The 20761-nt window shown below is 42.3% G+C and overlaps 1 protein-coding gene across 1 annotated transcript in view; it reads right to left on the bottom strand.

Annotated features, from left to right (window-relative positions):
- The window catches only part of Phlpp1 (PH domain and leucine rich repeat protein phosphatase 1), a 224839-nt gene that overhangs the window by 23222 nt on the left and 180856 nt on the right, over nt 1-20761 (bottom strand). The window contains exons 11-12 of the mRNA XM_052200302.1: nt 10570-10770; nt 6862-7024 (exon numbers count right to left, since the gene is read on the bottom strand). Of these exons, the coding sequence (XP_052056262.1) occupies nt 6862-7024; nt 10570-10770 (364 nt within the window). The remainder of the gene's footprint in view (nt 1-6861; nt 7025-10569; nt 10771-20761) is intronic.

Genomic DNA, 20761 nt, shown 5'->3' with positions numbered 1-20761 from the left:
GCCTTTCTTTTCAGTTGACATGTACTAACTCCACAGATTGTTCTTGAGTAGATTTTGGATTTAGTTACAAGAATTCAAACTGATAAAAATTACACAGGGTATATATTTGTTTTTAAAAGCTCATACCCTTCCAATCACCATTCAATTTCTCTACACACTGAATTTCCTGAAATAAATTAATAGCAAAATTTGAATTGAAGAAAAATGCATTCGGTAGTATCAGATCAATATCTTTGTGTCCACACTTTTTACGCCTGGCTGTAGTAGCCTGTTACAATGACATAAGGCACCTGGCGCATGCTTCTGCAGGCTTCGGTTGTGTCTTCTACAGTTCTCATGAGAAGAACCAATATTTTCATAGTAAAGTAAAGCATAATTGGCATTTTTAAAAATGACAAAGTGAGCACAAGATTTTTGACTGAAAAAAAATCTGAAAGAAACTCTGAAGTTGTCCCAAGCTGTCTTCCACATTCTGCAGGGCAGGGCACACTGCATTCCCCACAGGCAATGACAGCATGAAGAGGCCACCTCACAGCACCCCTGAGGATCACAGCCAGTACTCCTTCGCACACAGGCATCTGTAAACAGGTGTGAGAGGTGTGTACAAGGGGCTAGCACCGGCTCTGCTTCATCTACTCTGTAAGAGGAGGTGCCGCCTTGTGCGACAGGGCATCATCTTGAATTCAGAAGCATCTGGAGGAACTAGAGCTTAAATACAGATGGACACATAACCAGCCAGGGGCCCCACTTTAGTAAGAGTGAGAACACACAGCCCAAGCTTCCTGATGGCCTGTTCCCGGCTAGACCAAAATAAAGTGGCTTTAATGGCCATTTTGTGCTTGCTGCCTCTTCCCCAAGCCCTTTGAAGGTGCTCTGCCCCAAACAAGAACGGACATTTCCCAAATGACTGTTCTGGATCCATTTCCAGGACTCAGATGCTGGCTCCAGGTCCCGTGTACTGGATGTGCGTCACAGAAGCCACGCCATCCTCAAGTGTGAGTCTAACTATGCTCATGCATCCAGGCCTAGCTGCTCCCGTGATCTCCTTTCCTATCACTGTAACTCAGCCTTCTCCCCAGATTTTGGGGATCTTTCCAAGGAAGCACACACTCTCTTTACTGTACATAGTGAAAAGGCCAGCAGACAGGGTGGCCTGCTTCAGGTAAGCCAGGCTGAACTGTACTGCTCACTCTGAGAGTCTATTTGCTTCCCTTTCGGATTTAAAGCTGATCTATATCCAGAGGGAAGTCTATTTATTATCAGCTTCTTATAGCCACTGATTAAAAATAGCTTACAGTCCATTACTAAAGGATGAGCTTACACAGCATGTCCACGGAGGGCACAGCACATGCTCAAGAAGGGTTTCTGAACAGAATGCAGGAAGCTAGATTCAAGAGTCAGGAAGACACGAGAGCCTGACAGACAGGACCTGCGATGTGAGGTCGAGCCACGCTCCAAGCTGCATTGGCCACGTTCCAACTGCTGAAAACCTAGTTCACTTGCTTACAATAAAATTCCACAAAACATTACAGTAATTTACATTTTAAAAATTATTCAAAGAAAATTTGGGTCTTGAAGCCAAACTGCTTCATTACTCACATGGCCTTTATTCAGTCCAGTGACCAATGAGGGAGAGCCAAGGGCCAGCACCATAGCCAACTTGGTTTCTGGGACACATGAGGCACCAATGGACTCGCATGGCCTAGGCCTGGCCAGGTCGAGCCTTCCTTAAGCTGTGGTGTTGAACATGTTTCCCCTCATTGGCTGACTGGGAGCTAGTTGGCTACATAGGGAGTTACAGACAAAAACAAACAGGAAAAACAAAACCACCTACAAAAACTAACATTATCTAGGAAGCTGTGGATAGAAATTCACCTTTGAAGTTAAGGCCACGTGAAGAAAACTAGCTAAAGGAGCCATGATCTTACCCTTTCAAATTGTTAAGTTTTGTAATTATATACTACAAGGACTATAACATCTTTATGAAACATTTTACAACTACCATTCTGCTTTATTCTTAAGGAACAATATAAATAAAATTTAGGGGCTGGTGAGATGGCTCAGCAGTTATGAGCACTGACTGTTCTTCCTAAGGTCCTGAGTTCAAATCCCAGCAACCACATGGTGGCTCACAACCATCTGTAATGATATCTGACACCCTCTTCTGGTGTGTCTGAGGACAGCTACAATGTACTTACATATAATAAATAAATCTTAAAAAAAATATAGATTATCAAGCTCAGTAAAAAAGCTATTATTTCTGTCTAGAAGTAGGTTTTATAGCATGTGAGCCAGAGAGGTGACTGGGTAGAAACGCTTTTCCTTAAGCTCAGTGACCTGGGTCTTGTCTCTTGATCCCAAGCAAAAGTGGAAGAAGAGAACAGCACAAGTTGTCCCCTGGTCTCTAGCATGTCATGGTGTGACTCATTATTATTACTGTGCATATATTATAGGTATAGATATAGTATATATACATATATACACATACACAAATATATACATATATATCATCTTTCTCTCCATATATGTGTGTGTGTGTGCGCGTGTGCATGTGTGTGTGTGTGTGTATATGATATATTGACACATTTCAACTTTCCAAAAGAAAATTTGTGGTTAATAAACCCATGAAAGTCTTCAAAGCAAAATAAGTCCTACTGCCTATTTTAAAACTTATTATTGTGATATATATATATATATATATATACACACACACATATATATGTATATACATATATATATGGTATATATGATATATAAATATACATCATATGAATATATATGATATATAAAATACCCATTTAGACTTATAAAACAAAACTATTCTTTTCCACAGCAATTTGGGAACATAAAAACACCCTTGCTCTATACTCAAACACCAGCCACCTGCCTCCTGAAGTCAGTAATTACTGGATCTATTCGTAATGGAGGAGCTAGAAATGGGAAATGCTACAGCAGAAGACAATGGATGAAAACGAAGCAAAGGGAAAGGAATTTAAAAGCAGCACCAGAGGGAAGCAACTGGGGTTCCAGGGCTGCAGAAGTGACCCCACAGCCAGGAGCACTGGCCGCTCAGCTGAGGACCGGGGTCTGGAGCCCAGCGCTGGCATGCAGCCCACAACCTGCGGTTCACTGGGATCCAGGTACATGGAATGCACTTTGTTCTTAAGAAGCCCCTACAGAAATAGACAAACACTCCTACACACAACATGAAAATAAATCAAAGCTTAAAGGGAGGTGCAAAGTGTGTTATAGAGACAACAGCAGAAAATGAAGGACATAAAGCACTGGCTGTTGGATTCAGAAACCGAAGGAAAAAGCTAGGATGGGATTCGTTTTTTACTCAGTAAGACTGTAGTTTGTAACATACAGTTAAAATCTGAGACTTAAATGTCTACTCTTACTTTCTCCTCTTGTCACGCTCTAGGTGCTAAGTCACAATGGCCAGTGTTCATTGTCACCTTGACAGAGTCTAGAATTTCAGTGCACTGGGCCTCCAGGAAAACCTGTAAGGATTATCTTGATTAAAGTAGTTGATATGGAAGGAGCCATCTTCCTGCGGGTAAGCCCAGGCCCTTGGAGAAGACCCTGGACTGCACGCTGTAGCGAGTGTGTGCTGAGCACAGCAGTAGTCCGCCGCCCCCCCCACCCGCTCCCCCTCCCCGAGCTCTGCGGCCTTGCCTTCCTCCATGGCAACATGTGTGAACCCCGAGCTAAAACCAGGCCTTTCTCCTAGGCACTACTTTTGTCAGGGTATTTTACCACAGTAGCTAAAAAAAAAAAAAAGATGTAAGTACTGAAACTTAGGACTTCATGTGATTTAGCTATTTGTATTTTAAACAGCATATTTAAAAAGTAAGCAAGCAAACAAAGTCCACAACAAAAGAGAAAATTCTCCACACTTAACAGTTTTGTGACCATAGGTGTCTAGGCTCATTTCTGGGTCTTTAATTCTATTCCACTGATCTTCCTGTCTGTCATTATACCAATAACATACAGTTTTTATCACGATTGCTCTGTAGTATAGCTTGAGATCAGGGATGGTGATTTCACCAGAGGTTCTTTTATTGTTTTCAATAAACAGTTTTCACTATCCTGGGTTTTTTGTTTATTCCAGATAAATTTGGAAATTGTTCTTTTTAATTCTATGAAGAATCGATTTAGAATTTTGATGAGGATTGCATTGAATCTGTAGATTGCTTTAGGCAAGATGGCCATTTTTACTGTATTAACCCTACCAAACCATGAGCATGGGAGAGCTTCCCATCTTCTGAGATCTTCTTCGATTTCTTTCTTCAGAGACTTGAAGTTCTCATCCTACAGAACTTTCACTTGCTTGGTTAGAGTCACACCAAGGTATTTTATATTGTTTGTGACTATTGTAAAGGGTGTCATTTCCCTCATTTCTTTCTCAGCCTCTTTATCCTTTGAGTCTAGAAGGGCTACTGATTTTAGTTAATTTTATATCCAGCCACTTTGCTGAAGTTGTTTATCATGTTTAGGAGTTCTCTGGTGAATTTTTGGGGGTCACTTAAGTATACTATTATATCATCTGCAAACAGTGATACTTTAACTTCTTACGTTTCAATTTGTTCCTCCTTTTGTTGTCTAATTGCTCTGGCTATGAGTTCGAGCACTATTTTGAACAGGTAGGGAGAGAGTGGACAGCCTTGTCTGGTCCCTGATTTCAGTGGGATTGCTTTAAGTTTCTCTCCATTTAGTTTGATGTTGGCTACTGGTTTGCTGTATATTGCTTTTACTATGATTAGATATGGGCCTTGAATTCCTGATCTTTCCAAGACTTTTATCATGAAGGGACGTTAGATTTTGTCAAATGCTTTCTCAGCATCTAATGAAATGACCATGTGGTTTTTTTCTTTGAGTTTATGTAGTGGATTACAGTGATGGCTTTCTGTATACTGAACCATCCCTGCATCCCTGGGATGAAGCCTACTTCATCATGGTGGATGATCGTTTTGATGTGTTCTTGGATTCAGTTGGCAAGAATTTGAGTACTTTTGCATTGATATTCATAAGGGAAATTGATCTAAAGTTCTCTTTCATCTTTGACGAAGGTGGTAAAACAATCCTGTGGAAAAAAGACAGCATTTTCAACAAATGGTGCTGGTTCAACTGGTAGTCAACATGTAGAAGAATGCAAATCGCTCCATTATCATCTCCCTGTACAAAGCTCAAGTCCAAATGGTATAGGACCTCCACATAAAACCAGACACACTGAACCTAATAGAAGAGAAATTGTGGAAGAGCCTGGAGCACATGGGCGCAGGGAAATTTTCCTGAAAAGAATATCAATAGCTTATGCTCTAAGATCAAGAATTGACAAATGGGTCCTCATAAAATTGCAAAGCTTATGTAAGGCAAAGGACACTGTCAATAGGAGAAAATGGAAACCAACAGATTAGGAAAAGATGTTTACCAATCCTACATCCAACAGAGGGCTAATTTCCAATATATACAAAGAACTTAAGAAGTTAAGACTCCAGAGAACCAAATAACCCTATTAAAAATTGGGGTACAGAGATAAAGAATTCTCAACTGAGGAATACTGAATGGCTGAGAAACACCTAAAGAAATGTTCAACATCCTTAGTCATCAGGGAAATGCAAATCAAAACAACCCTGAGATTTCACCTCACACCAGTCAGAATGGCTAAGATCAAAAATTCAGGGGACAGCAGATTGTGGAGAGGATGTGGAGAAAGAGGAACACTCTTCCATTGTTGGTGGGATTGCTGCTACAACCACTCTGGAAATCAGTTTGGCAGTTCCTCAGAAAATTGGACATAGTACTACCTGAGGACCCAGCTATACCACTCCTGGGCATGTACCCAGAAGATGTTCTAACATGTAATAAGAATACATGCTCTACTATGTTCATAGCACCCTTATTTATAATAGCCAGAAGCTGGAAAGAACCCAGATGTCCCTCAACAGAGGAATAGATACGGATAATGTGGTACATTTACACAACGGAGTACTACTCAGCTATGAAAAACAATGAATTCATGAAATTCTTAGGCAAATGGATGGAACTAGAAAATATCATCCTAAGTGAGGTAATCGAGTCACAAAAGAACACACATGGTGTGCACTCCCTGATAAGTGGATGTTAGCCCAGAAATATCACCCTGAGGGAGGTAATCCAGTCACGAAAGAACACACATGGTGTGCACTCCCTGATAAGTAGATGTTATCCCAGAGCTCGGAATACCCAAGAAGCTCCAGAAGAAGGAAGACCAAAGTGTGAACACTGTGGTCCTTCTTAGAAGGGAGACCAGAATACCCATGGCTCACAGCCAACCAATGGATTGAGCGAAGGGTCCCCAATGGAGCTGAAGAGGTTAGCAGTCCTATAGGAGGAACAATAATATGAACCAACCAGTACCCTCAGAGCTCCCAGGGACTAAACCACCAACTAAAGAGGACACGTGGAGGGGCCCATGGCTCCAGGTACATATGTAGCAGAAGATGGCCTTGCCAGACATCAGTGAGAAGAGAGGTCATTGGTCCTGTGAAGGCTTGACGCCCCAGTGTAGGGGAATGCCAGGTCAGGAAAGTGGGGGGATGGGAGTTGCTAAGCAGGGGGAGGGGGGATGAGATGGGGGTTTTCGGAGGGGTAAGGAGGACAGGGGATAACATTTGAAATGTAAATAAAGCAAATATCTAATTAAAAAAAAGAGCTTTGTGATATTAAATCAGATCCAGACACTGAGCAGAACAAGGTCACTGTAAAGTCTCACGCTGGCATATCCTGCTGCGTGAAGCCACCACAGCACAGCCCCCACTGTGTGGGAAGGAAAGCCTCTGCTGACTCGAAGCCCGGGGTCCATGATCGCCCACAAACCTTGACTTCTGGGAGCTGCAGAACCTCAGGGAAGACTTCGATACAGTTGGAGTGAGCGATCACTGTGTGCATGCGCCTGCAGCTCATGATTGTCGTCGGGATGGCTTTCAGCTGATTCCCACTGACGTCTAGCTCTTCAAGGTCCTCCAGTTTTGCCATTTTACTAAAAGAAATGGATGGGAGAATTATCAGTTAACTATAAGACACATTAAATGTGGAGACACAGTGAGAAAACACAGGAACTTTAAGGATTCACTTATAATAGTCATTTTTATAAACACTTTTCACTGTTGCTTTTGAATAGCAAAATGTTTTGCCATTTCCTTTCTTCTTACGTAACAAACACTTAAACTAACAACTTTTAAACTAACAACATGAATGGAGGTTCTTTTCCTCTGAAATTTTCTTTTACTACTTAACTCAGTCTGAATTCCAGTGGAAATCCTAGTTAAATGGATCAAATGCCAATGATAATCACTCTAAGTGCTTTGAGCTTAGAATAAGGGCATGGCTTCTTTGTGTTGGAGATGAATACTCAAGATGATGCAGAGAAGTAAAGCTTTGGTCCTCAGACCCAGTGCCCAAACCTGTCTGGCACCAGGAATGGGCACAGTGTAGAGGAGCAGAGCAGGCTAGGTTGTAAGCCACAGACTTCATCTCCTTCCCTTTCTTCTTTATTCAAGATGGCTCCAAAACACGCTGCTTTCATGTCTTATTCCTGTCTATATAAAGGAGTCACCCAACCTCACTCTAGTTACATGTTTCAATGTAATTCAGCATTTTATTTAAGGATATCTTTTTTCAGCCATCTGTAATTTTAATAATGAAAGTGAGCATCTAGGGCAGGACCCAAGAACCAGAGTTTCACACTGTCTGTCAGTTTGGAGCACAGAAGTCCACTCTCCCAGCATTCCCTCCTTAGGGCCATTTCCCTCCCTGATGATGACCAGCCAGGAGCTGTGAGCATCGTCATGAGTTTATACAGTTCCTGCTATTTTATCTACTCATGGTCCCACTTGTTCCGACACATTAAAAAATGCATCAAGAAACACTATTGCTGTGTCACCTCCTCTCAAATGCTAAAGATTATCTCTTGTCTTGATATAAACATATGCCTCCGATATAACATTAAGTTTTCTTATGAAATCGTGTCTTTTGATATTATAAAATATATCCACCAGGCTTTGTGGTTATAGAACACATAATAATATAGAGTAAGAGGTAGTTAATTTATGACAGCTGGAATTCCTATATGTTTTACTATGTTGTTCTTCACATTTTGGAAGAAATATGAAAAAAATCAATGGGTAACGAAGCATGAAAAATGAAGGAAGGTATGAAAACTAGGCCCAAGGAAGGAAACGTTCTCATTTCCCCACACAGAAAGACGGCAGCTGAGCCACAGCTTCATGACTAGAGCATGCGCCAACCACCTGGCTAGTGCTCTACTCTGAAGGAGACGGAAAGTCTTTCAGGAGTGCAGTTTCTAGGGAGATACTATATATCATAAGCCTATAGGAGAGAAAGCACAGCAAGATTAATATTTTCCAAATACATAAAAATCTTTTATAATCTTCATGTTGGTGACTGAAAGCTGCAATGGGTAACTGGGCATAGCCCCAGAGCCAATGACTGTTTTCCGCACATAGATGCTGTCTAGAATCAGACAGGAGAAGCCTTTCACTCACATTACTCACATGACCATGCGCACTCCCAAAGCTTTATCTCTGCACTCCACAGTAAAGTACAAATGCATGGGATTTCAGCAGAAGGGACGTGTGTTGATTTGATGCCTATGCTGAGCTGCACGCACCTGCAGAAGACCGGAAGGCCCCGTTTGCTTCCGAGTCCTAACTTGTAAGCTAAATATCAGTGAAATGGAAAGCTCACTGTATCATATGCACAGTCAGATGGGATGCCATTTCTCTATTAAACAGAAAGATTAAAATAAATCGAACCTTCTCAGAGCAAGTTGGAACAATGCCAAGCAGTTTCTGTGTTTGTTGAGGTCACCATTATATTTTTGTCTTTTTTTCTTTCCTCCCTTCCTTCCTCGTTTCTGATGAGGGAATCTTGGGCCTTCTGCATACTCGGCAAGCTTTCTACCCTTGTGCTACACCAAGTTTTCTTGTGAGTGTGTGTGTGTGTGTGTGTTAGTGAGTGGAGGCCACAGTGGATGTCTTTCTCCATTCCTCTCCACTCTCCTCTGAAGACAGTCATTTGGTTAGTGGCCTACTATGAAGGAAACAAAATTTCCTGAAGATGGCTTGCTTGAACACAGAGCTCAGTGATTGGCTAGGTGTGACAGCCAGTGGGCGGGACCTGCGAGCTGGTCTTCTGAGGGCTGGAGCCACAGTCGTCATAAGTCGCCATGCATGCTCTTCTGTGAACACCGAGGAGTCAAACTGGGGCCTCATGCTTGTGCAGTGAGCACTTTATATAGTGGGCAATCCTCTCAACTAAGTGTGAATAAAAAAATGGGTTCCTGCTTTACAGACTAAATTTTTTCTATAAAATAAAAAAAAGAACAAATAATATAACTGTAGATAGTATTCACTAAGTGTTCAAAAAAATACCATAAATAAATTTAAAACTACAAACGCACTGTTTTACTAAATACTATATCAAAATATATCTCAAAAATTGCTACTACTATGTTTCTACAACAGTTTGTATTAGGTAGTAAGTATGAACAAAATCCTATCAAATATATTTAAATTTTTTCATTGCTTGTTTATGTGTATGTGTCTGTATGTGTGCATGTGTGCACATGCATGTAGGTAGTTGGGGAGTCCAAAAGAGGGGGTCAGGTCTCCTAGAATTGAAGTTATAGGTGGTTGAGCCAGATTGTGTGTGTGTGTGTGTGTGTGTGTGTATAAATATGTGTAACAAAAAAAGTCTATTTAAAATGTAAAAATTGCTGAGTGGTGGTGATGCTTGCATTTACCCCTAGCACTGGAGAGGCAGAAGCAAATGGATTCTGTGAATTTGAGGCCAGTCTGGGCCACAGGACTAGGACACCCAAGGCTACACAAAGAAATGTTGTCTTCAAAACTCAAAAATAAAATAAAAACGTAAGTTTCAATAAAGAAAAGCTTTACTCTATCACTCTAGAGAAACTTATTCTTAGAAGTACCGATAATATTGCCCAGCAGGATACTATTACTTTTTAAGATTTGATGGCCAACTCTTTATTAAAAAGTAATGTTTTCATTTATATTTATTTCATGTATATGTATACCTTGCCTGCATAGGCATGTGTGTACTCCATGATTGGCATCTATGGAGGCTGAGGTGGGTGCTGGGAACCCCAACCCAGGTCCTCCTCAGGAGCAAGAGGCCCCGTCTCTCCAGTCACCCCACATTCCAACTCTTAAACACAACATCAGTAGTTTTTGCTTTTCAAATAAAACTCAGTAGCTAAAGAGAAGCAACAGAAAAAAAAAAAAAAAGAAAAGAAACAGCTACTAAAAACACACTTGAAAATCTGAAGAACATTCTAGTGGTTTGGTTTGTGGATGTATTCATATTAGAAAAATCAATGCAGTTGCTGTCAGGGAATACTTTTTAGTTTCAGCTTATATAACAGATAACTGTAAATGAGGAGAAAAAGCAAATACACTTTAACCACCATGGGTCAAAGCTGCTTCTGTGACTTCTCCCTTTGGTGAGTATGTGTAAGAACAGCACTTTACAAGCCCCTGTTACCTTGCTGGGAAGCTCTGCAGCCGGTTATAGGCCATGTGGAGGATCTTCAGATGGGGGTGCCCTGTTAACAAGGGCACACACTTATCCGTGAGGCTGTTGTTTGTCAAGTACAACTCCTGTAATATACTGCTTGTCTCCTCAGACAGTGTGGCGGGAGGCAGGGTCTCCAGTTTGTTTGCAGATGCATTCAGGAATCTCAGGCTGCAGAGACAGAACGCAGACAGAACTTCAGTAAGACAGAGCTCTAGTTCAGCTCCCTCAGGAAAGGCAGAACTCCATGAGCAGGCCAAGGTGGGAGCTGGGTTTAGAAACAAACAAAAAGACAGGTCCTGTCTTCAGGGAGTTCAGCTGAGCAGTGTATGGACCCCCGACCTACAAAGCATAACATGCTACGTAGAACACAATAGCTATCTGGAATTAAAGCAAAGTCAAATCACCTTTTACTGAAATGCAAAAAACACAGGAAATGCTTCTTTTTATAGCTGGTAGCGAATGAAAGAGGTAATGCTAATAATCTGACTTGAGGAAGAAACCAGTAATCACTTGTTTGTAAAATAAGGAATTTCTTATACTAAAAACAATTCAGTTAGGTCACAATACAACTAACCCCTGAGGTATGTGTTCCCTTTCCATGAGGCTGTACAACACTTTACTGTCAGATAGCCACAGCTATTCAAGGCACTCTATCTACCCTGTGGCAAATGAGTGAAGAATTACAACTACTGACTCAAAGACTGCCTCTCATAAAAACAGTGGTGAGAGCAGCTAGACAGAGCTGGACACAGCTGGATACACCCACAGTTTCATCACTAGAGAGTCCCAGTTACACAGTACTGCATGGTCAGAGAAGTCAGGGTGGCTACCGTGCACAGGTGGGCGGGAGGGAGTCAATACAAGGAGAGGTTGTCTGACATTCTGTCTCCTTAGACTGAGTGCTAGTTATACAAGCGTGTTTACTCTGAGAAAGTCATCGGGTCCTACACTTTGGATTTTGCTCTGTACTTTCCCATACTTACTGCATACTTCAAGATTTACACTCAAACAAGCAGCAAAGACAATGCATGCTGCCGTGGTTACCAGAGGCCGGTGTGAACAGTGGGTGAATACAAACAACAGGTGTATGCCTAAGACAACCCAACTCACTTCCGTCCACTTACTGTGAAGCACGGGTTAGAGAACAAGGAAGAGCTGAGGACAGGTTCCAAGTCCTCCAAACGACAGGAAGGACAAGGTGTGGACAGAAGATGTCACAGCTCTGAATTCAGACACCAGGCTATGCAGGTGCTACAACAAGGCATGGAGTGCTCAGTGCACAGGGTCACCAGTCAATATCTGTGGGCACGTCCACGTGCCCACCACAGAGATGTGCAAAAGGAAATCAACCGTTTTCATAGAACACAAAGACCTGGTACAATAACTGGCCAACATTCAGAGAACAGGAGACCGTAAGGGCCCATCCCTAAATGGGACATGAGAACCACACTACATCCAATCCCCCAGGCACAGGGATCATCGCAAAAGACGGGACAGAAGAACTGTAAGACACAGGGATGGTAGGTGTCTATAAGGAAACTGTTTTCCAGATGCAACAGGGCAGGTGAACATATGAACTCACACAGTTGTGACAGCACCCTTAAAGTCTCTGCAAACTCAAGCCAGGAAAAAACATCCCAGCACGAAGGGGACAGGTGGGCCTGAGGGGACAGGTGGCTGTGAGGAGACAGGTGGGCCTTAGGGGACAGGTGGGCGTGAGAGGACAGGTGGGTGTGAGGAGACAGGTGGACGTGAGGAGACAGGTGGGCCTTAGGGGACAGGTGGGCGTGAGAGGACAGGTGGGTGTGAGGAGACAGGTGGACGTGAGGAGACAGGTGGGCGTGAGGGGACAGGTGGACGTGAGGGGACAGGTGGGCCTGAGGGGACAGGTGGCTGTGAGGAGACAGGTGGCTGTGAGGAGACAGGTGGACGTGAGGAGACAGGTGGGCATGAGGGGACAGGTGGACGTGAGAGGACAGGTGGGCGTGAGGAGACAGGTGGGCCTTAGGGGACAGGTGGGCGTGAGAGGACAGGTGGGTGTGAGGAGACAGGTGGACGTGAGGAGACAGGTGGGCGTGAGGGGACAGGTGGACGTGAGGGGACAGGTGGACGTGAGGGGACAGGTGGACGTGAGGGGACAGGTGGGTGTGAGGGGACAGGTGGACGTGAGGAGACAGGTGGGTGTGAGGGGACAGGTGGACGTGAGGGGACAGGTGGGTGTGAGGGGACAGGTGGGCGTGAGGGGACAGGTGGGTGTGAGGAGACAGGTGGGCGTGAGGGGACAGGTGGGTGTGAGGGGACAGGTGGGTGTGAGGGGACAGGTGGGCGTGAAGGGACAGGTGGGCGTGAGGGGACAGGTGGGCGGGAGGGGACAGGTGGGTGTGAGGAGACAGGTGGGTGGGAGGGGACAGGTGGGCATGAGGAGACAGGTGGGTATGAGAGGATGGGTGGGCCTGAAGTTCCAGCCCTAGTAGAAGAGCTTCTGGCATTTGAAAAGCTTTCAGAGAGAAAGTTAGTTTTCTTTAACGGTGTGATCTCTATGCTCCAGTGCAAAACCCTTTGTATTTAAGAAACACAAATTAGACTCATGGGATTAAAGGAGGGAGGGAGAGTATGAGAACGAGAACACAAAGTTGGATAGGGAGAGAAGTTTCAGGAATCTGGGTAATGCTGGAAAAGGAGGGGGGGAAATGAATATAATCAAAATACATTATATCAAATTACCAAAAATAAATAATAAAAATATTTAAAACCTCATCCTGGATTAAATACTAAATATGAGTTTTGGGCTGTTCTAGCATATGTTGAGAAAAAGGAATTTTAAAAAGGAAGAATATAGAATGTTGCATAGTTACTTTTTATCTTGGAAAAGCTTAAAAGTCTTATATTAGGAGCCCTTCCTAATATAAGCACTGTGATTCTCCTAATAAGCACTGTGATTCTCAGTTCTCATAAACTAATTTAACATGCAATCCTGCACACATACACTTACATATCCAACTCCACTCTTTATCTGAGGAAAAGTAGCTTCCCTCAAATTAATGAAACATGTTGACATTTAAAGAAAATGAAGAAGGGTAGGTGGGGGTTCAAATGGGCTGTTGTGTACAGAGCCATATTGGGGCAGTCATGCACATGGTCAGAGTTTGACTTTGGTCAAGGCTAACTTCTCCCAGATAGCCAGGATCCTGCTCCACCTAGGGCTGAGTGCTCCAAGTAAAGGTTAAGTTCATTGTTCCTCCAGGTCTAGGAATTCCTGAATTAAGCAGGTGACCCACCCAGCTGCCGCCGGAGCAGTCAAGACGAGGACCTCCAAGAGAAGCTAGACAACTTCCACCGGAACTCAGCCTGGAGTCTGGGGGGAAGGGTTTGCCCAAACTGTTAAAAGGTCTGGCGCCATTAAAGTTTCTGGCTTTGATCAGTGAATATTGTCTTAGCCATACTTCTTTTCGCCCCTCTTCCCTATTTATCCCTCAGCTTCTGTTCCAGAAACCCACTTCGTAATAGCTGCAGGCAGCTATGGAACCCAACACTGTTGAAACATTATCACGGGAAATCATAGCTGTGTTACAGAGTAGAAAAAAGGTCTCTCAGTTTCCAAACTGGTTTTAGCTAGGAAGAAAACCAGTTTCCACTAGAGTTCTTTATTTTTTAGGTTCCATTTCTATAAGCTGATTTAAATATATCAGTTAAGAACTTATTTTGTACAGAATTAGAATAAATTAAAATTTAAGAATTGCAATTTTATTGCCCTTAAAATATCATGCAGTAGTGTCAACTGGGAAACCATAATAACAACTATTAAAATACAATTGTCTATGAAATGTGCAGTTAAAGACCCATGAAAGCCTACAGAGAGAATGAATTCATGAATATTTGCATATTTTAGGCCAAGAAAAGGGGAAAATGTTGTTCTAAAAACGCTGACACATCAATGCTCATCTATAAAGCTGCAAACAGGATTTCGAAAGCTCTCCTATCTGAACAGGAGGAAGAAAATTATTTCCAAGAACTTCTCCTCAGCAGCTTGAAATTGCCAGTTTGGACAGAACTCTTTACTTTCCACAGAAAATTAAGAGTGGGGAAAACCTTGTGTCATACTCCTTCAAGAAATGAAGCTAAGTTAGCTGGAACTATGGTTGTTAGTGCCAAAGAATAGTTTTGAACAACATAGAGCCCAGATGTGCTAATGCCAAACATGTGGACTGACACAATTTTTATTTTATCACCATCTCAGGAAAATTATGTGCAATATCCACTCTCTTAAAATAGTCTTTCTTCAATTTGAATATTGTAGTAGGAGCTGAATGCATCCTTCGTCCAGAATGAACAAAAGGAGGACTAAGGGGTAAAACCCTCCAGTGGAGAGACCAGTTCATGACAAACTGCATCAGCCTTCCCATGTGTTCGCCCTGGATAAAAAGCTACACTCCTTAAGCCACTGTGACGTGCTAACTATTCTTAAACTTCCTCCTTTCCAGATTCTATAATATCAGCATGTAAGACTCTTTAATGTAAGGATGTTTCAGCCATGTAGCCCTGCTTACAACATAACCATCTAATTAAAGAAAAGGAAATAAAATGCTACCCATGCTCTCATTTATAAGGTGCTTTACAGGAAGCAGAGGATACCCCTATTTTCCATCTCCCTGATGGTCTCATTATCCTAGATGTACCTCATTTCCAAGACAGAAATGAAAGCACAGAAAACCAGGTCACTTGGCAATGGTCACAGAGATGAGTGGCACAGACAGAATCTTAGCGGTTTGACAGCCCATTAGTTGTCTGATGCCTTCTGGCATACAGGTGTACCTGCACCTATACATAAGCAAATAAATCTCTCCAGAATTCAGATGTTAGGAACAGGACTAAAACCTTTTCCAAGAACGATTTCACAGGCCCCTTTCTCCAAAGCTGCTGGGGTCCAGCAGAGATGGCTTGGTCAATGTGCAGAGACTGTCTACAAAACTTCAAACTCAGGTCTTACAATCAAGGGCTCCGAGCTTGACACCTCTTCTTAGCAGAAAACAAAAGACACAGATAACAGGGCACAGATATGGTTCCCTCCCAAGAGCACTAGAGAAGCCACAGCAAGACAGAAAGCCATGTCCTGCCTCTAGAGCCACTGCTCTGTCTTGGTACACAATCTACCTGTTTCTGGGTTGTCCTGTTTTGTTTGATTTTCAGAAGTACCCATCACCCTATAATTTGACAGACATCCTATCTCTATAATTTGACAGACATCCTATCTTTGTAGAGGAGTATAGGGAGTGCTACAACAGACTTACCCAATGGCAGGACATCAGACACTGTGTTTGGGTTAACTTTCAGGATGGGTTCTAGGACTTGTCCTCTATTTTAATCCAATGGCCAAGAGAAAAAAAAATACTCTCCTTTTAGGTTATTCCTTGACTTCTGTGTACCATATTTTAAGGTGTCACACAATGCAACCTACATTTCTTGCTGTTGTTTATCTTTTAACATCTACCTTGACAAGGCCAATACTCTCATGGTCTTTCTAACATTTTATAATGGCTACTTGGTACACATGTTTTCTGCAGCTAGCCTATACATATGCAATACAGATGTGTAGCTCAAGGTTCATACAACAGCACTTAGCCCTATTCTGTAATATATAGTGATCTGTGCCATTGTGGTCTGTTTGAAGCAGGATTCCACTGTATCCCAGTTTGGCTTTAACTAGAAATTCTTCTGCATCATCCTGGCTCCATTGATAGGAGCCAGGAGGCCTAGCACTACTAACGTTTAAGACTTAGTTACAGCTCACTACCCTCACGTTACATCCCACTAAGCAGATTGAAAACATGATCTCACAGTTGTTGATGGTGCAGGCTCAGGATGGGACAATAAGGAATGAGGGTGGAGGGCATTCATCTTACAAACTTAAGTCCATGCTGTGGGCAAGGTCTACGGACTCAGACAAAAAGGGCTTTAAGTGAACACATAAAACAGCACATAGTTAACAAGCTGTTGGATACAACAGTTAGTTTTAATGGCTTAAATTAGTTAACATGATGCAGTACTGCAGCTCCATCTTCAGACGACGCCTCCAGCAGCAATTACCCTGCTGTGTTCCTCACAGGGGCCAGCCCACCACTGTCTTCTGCCTCACCTCTCGCTAGTCTGACTCTTAAAGGACTGATACCTTTGAAGGGACCATATAACCATTTTGCAGAATGTTACTCCACATGTGTTACTCCATGGTTTATCAACAGTAGAATAAGGTACATAAAACTGAGGTGGCCTCCTAGCCCAACTTGTTGGCTATTGCTTAGTATCTTTTAACAATTTTCTTCAATAATATTAGCCAAAATTTGTGTGAGTCTTTTTACTTATGCTATTTGGAATTAAACTGTAAGGAGAATTCCTATTTATTTACTCAGTTTTTTACTGTGTGTAAGTGAAGACTGCAGGCATTTATTATTTTATGCTACTGGGAATAACACCTTACTCTCATTTTGCATTTACTACTAAATCTGTCTCAGAGACAGCATGTGTTCTGACTTACTTTAGAGTTCATCTTGTGTTTAATCAGCTCTAGTGTTAGAATCAGTCCTGGTTTACTTCTGTAAATTTCAGATTGTTTTGATATATTCTTCATATAATTTTTGAACATTTCTTAAATTTATTTCTAAGCATCCAACCTTTCTTGATGCCAATGGGGATTTATAATCAACATACTGACTCATACTGTTTATTGCTTGTACATATAAAGGTCCGTGATAGGAATTTTATATCCTGTTACCCCACCCCACCAAAATATCTAAGAATGAGTTACTTATTAGCAACTCTAGAGTTTTCTAGTATGCCATTACATTTTATGTAAACAAAAACTTAGCTGTTTATTACTAGTTCTCATGCCTATAATTAATTTTTGTACAATTTCATGGCTAATATTATCTAACACTGAACAGTAATAAAAATAATGGGCATCCTAGTCCCATTACCAGTCCTAACAGAAACACCCCAGGGGTTCCAAAAGAGTGGCTTTTAGGGGGCTGGAGAGATCCCAGCAACCTCATATCCACCTATATTGTTATCTGATGCCTTCTTCTGGCATACAGGTGTACCTGCACCTATACATAAGCAAATACATCTTAAATTAAAAAATGGCTTTTAGAATTATGGTGTGTATATATAGGGCAACAAAGTACCCCTATGGTTTTCCACTTAAAAAGTGGCTTCACAATTATGGTGTGTGTATATAAGGGTAATAAAGTACCATTCAATGTGTATCTTCTCATTAAAAGCTTTTTGGCACATATTTCATAGTTCACAAACAGATATACAACATTTTGTTCACCGATCTATCCTCTAAGGGACATGGGTAATTTTACTTGTGAGGAGACTTAAGTTTAATCATATGCATTGATGTGTGTGTGTGTGTGTGTGTGCGCGCGCGCGCGCGCGCGCTCACATTTGTGTTTGATGTTTTGTCTCAGCTATTATAATATTACACACAGACACACACTTTTCTTCTATAAGATTTTTTAAAAAAGGAAGCTGGTGTGTTCCGACAGTTACCTAGTACTTATCCATTGTTACTAAATGACTCCCAGATCCTAACGATGTGTGTGTGCTGTTCATATAAAAGCAGGTCAGTGCTGAACTGGATGCTTTCCTCAGTCCCTTTCCTCCTTAGCTTTTGAGACGGGGCCTCTCCCTGAGCGAGAGCTAGACTCCTGTCTGACAAGCTACAGGAATAGCTGTCTCCTTCCCAGCGGCTGGGCCACGGGTGAGCCACCACTCCTGGCTTTCTACCCAAGGGGTTGGCGATCTGCAGGTCTCCACGCCTGTATGGCAAGTGCTTTACAGCTGAGCCATTTCCAGCTAGCCCTTTGGATTTTTACATGATCATTTACTGTCTGGCTTATCGATTTTCTACTGTAAAATCTTCAATGTGCTGCCAAAAATACTCTTTGGATTACAATTGCAAGTACCATTTCCGTGAACGGTTTGTATCCTTGCTCTTCAAGGATGTACACAGAAAGCCACGGTTTTTGTTGCTTCTTCATTCACATTAATTTACCTCTAACGTCTAAGTTCTTCTTTATGGCATTTTTAGTGTTCACACCTAAGTTTCTGTTTATTCTTAAAGAGAACTTGACCTGCTATAAAAAGTTTAGGTCATACTTTGATCAATTTTTAAAATGTTGCTCCATTATTACTTTGTATTAATACTTTTGGGGTATGGCGACTATATATATATATAGTGACCTTTAAGTAACTTAAACCAACCTTTTAATACAGCTCTGAAATGCCTTATTTTTCAGAATCCAAATCTATTAGATCTGAGAGTTGATATAAAGTGTCCCAGGTCCCAACTCAGTAGTTCTTGTCAAATATACTTATATGTCAGAAAATATCTGTCCCCCCCCTTTCTCTGTTCTGCAAGTTCCCAATATGCAAATTCTGATCCTTTTGGGCCCGTTTCCCACATCCCTTTATCTCTAACCTTTTATTTCTTCATTTGATTCTGACATTTCTGCCTCTCTTTAATGCCTCTTTCTGAACTTTTATTTGAAAGTATTATCCTTTATCTACCTGGTCATATGCTGCTCATTTATAAAACGACTATTATTGTCTTCCATTTTAGGAATTTCACGACCTCTCTTCCCATTTGTCCATGTTTGTTCTTAACTTCCCAATATTTTTCATTTTTATATTCCGAATGCTCACAGATGTATCTAATTCAGCTTAGAACACTGCCTTACGGTTTGTCTTTAGGATAACGAGGGGAGGGTGCGTGCTCTTTGTTTTTTCTTAGGCGCTGTTACTATGGATATGTTCATCGTTTCCCTGTTGATTTTCATGGCGTATGGATATTTATGGAGTATTTAAGGGATTGTAAATTATGTGCATATGTGTGTAGGCTTGCTGCTCCTGAGTACAGTGTCTGCAGAGGCCAGAGAACGTCAGACTCTGAGAGCTGGGAAGTAAACCCGGGTCCTGTGCAGGAGCAGTGGGTCCTCCGACCACCTGTCTATCCTGTGTCTGAGATTCTAAGTCACTGAGACCATGCACTAGCCTGAGGGATTTTGTTTGGATGGAAGGCAGATGGATGCTGTGTCCTACAGTGTTCTGTTCACAGAGCACTCCTTTACACTCCTGCCCTCTCTCCTGCCCTCTGGACTGCACTCACTCACCTAAGCTCTGCATGGCAGCTGCAGCCCAGACTGCCAGTTCCCTCTGCGCCCTGCAGTGTCTCCTGTTCCCTCTGTGCCCTGCAGAGTCTCCTGTTCCCTCTGCGCCCTGCAGAGTCTCCTGTGCTGGTTTGGTATGCAGCCTGGAAGTGGAAGGGAATTTGAGGTACTTCCTGAAGCTTACTTCTCTTTTTGTTTAAGGTTTACCTCTTTTTGAGCTAAGACTGGAGAATCTGTCACTTGTAGGTAGCTAAAAGAGCAATGCTCCCCATACAGCTGCTCTAGGTCAGCAGCTCACAACAGGCAAGTGCTTCACAATGACCCAGTGAGCTCTCAGAGGAGCAGTATCTCATCTCTAACCCTCAGTCACTCGTGATGAGTGAGTCAGGAGTAGACTCAGTATGTAACTGCAAGGGCTTGGCCTAGTGTGAAATTCACAGCTGTGCACACCTCCTATCCTAATGCATTGCCGTGGCTTCCTAAGAACAGATGACCCCTGCATGCACCAGCAGCAGAGCAAATGACCCACCTCATCTGTTAAGAGGATTGTAGAGAGTGAGTGACAAAGGCCACCACTGCCTCCTGCAGAGCAGACAGCAGTCTGATGATCCTCCCTGGACAGTGCACACACTGTTAACATATAGAACTCTTGATTAATGCCTTCTGGATCATCCCTGCTAACCCATGAATTACTCATCAGAATATGATCCTTTCCAAATCACAGACTTGGCTAATTGTCTAATGGGCACCTGTACCCTTTCTTTCCCCAGGATGGAGGGAAATCTTGGAAATTTTCTATGCCCTATTCAAAATCTCATCAGCTGATTCTGTTTTGAAAAACAGGCCAGTTGATTTTTGATGCTAATACCCCCAAAGAGCTATCACAAATATGTGAAAAACATAAAAGATAAAGTTTATGCCCTATACTAAGAAAACTCAGTTTCTGTGGCTAAGTCTTCTTTTGTAGGAATCTGTCAGCAGAGCCTCCTATGGTC

The sequence above is a fragment of the Apodemus sylvaticus genome, chromosome 12 (genome assembly GCF_947179515.1).
Source record: "Apodemus sylvaticus chromosome 12, mApoSyl1.1, whole genome shotgun sequence".
In the NCBI taxonomy this organism is placed as follows: Eukaryota; Metazoa; Chordata; class Mammalia; order Rodentia; family Muridae; genus Apodemus; species Apodemus sylvaticus.
This window is presented reverse-complemented; position numbering and strand designations above follow the sequence as displayed.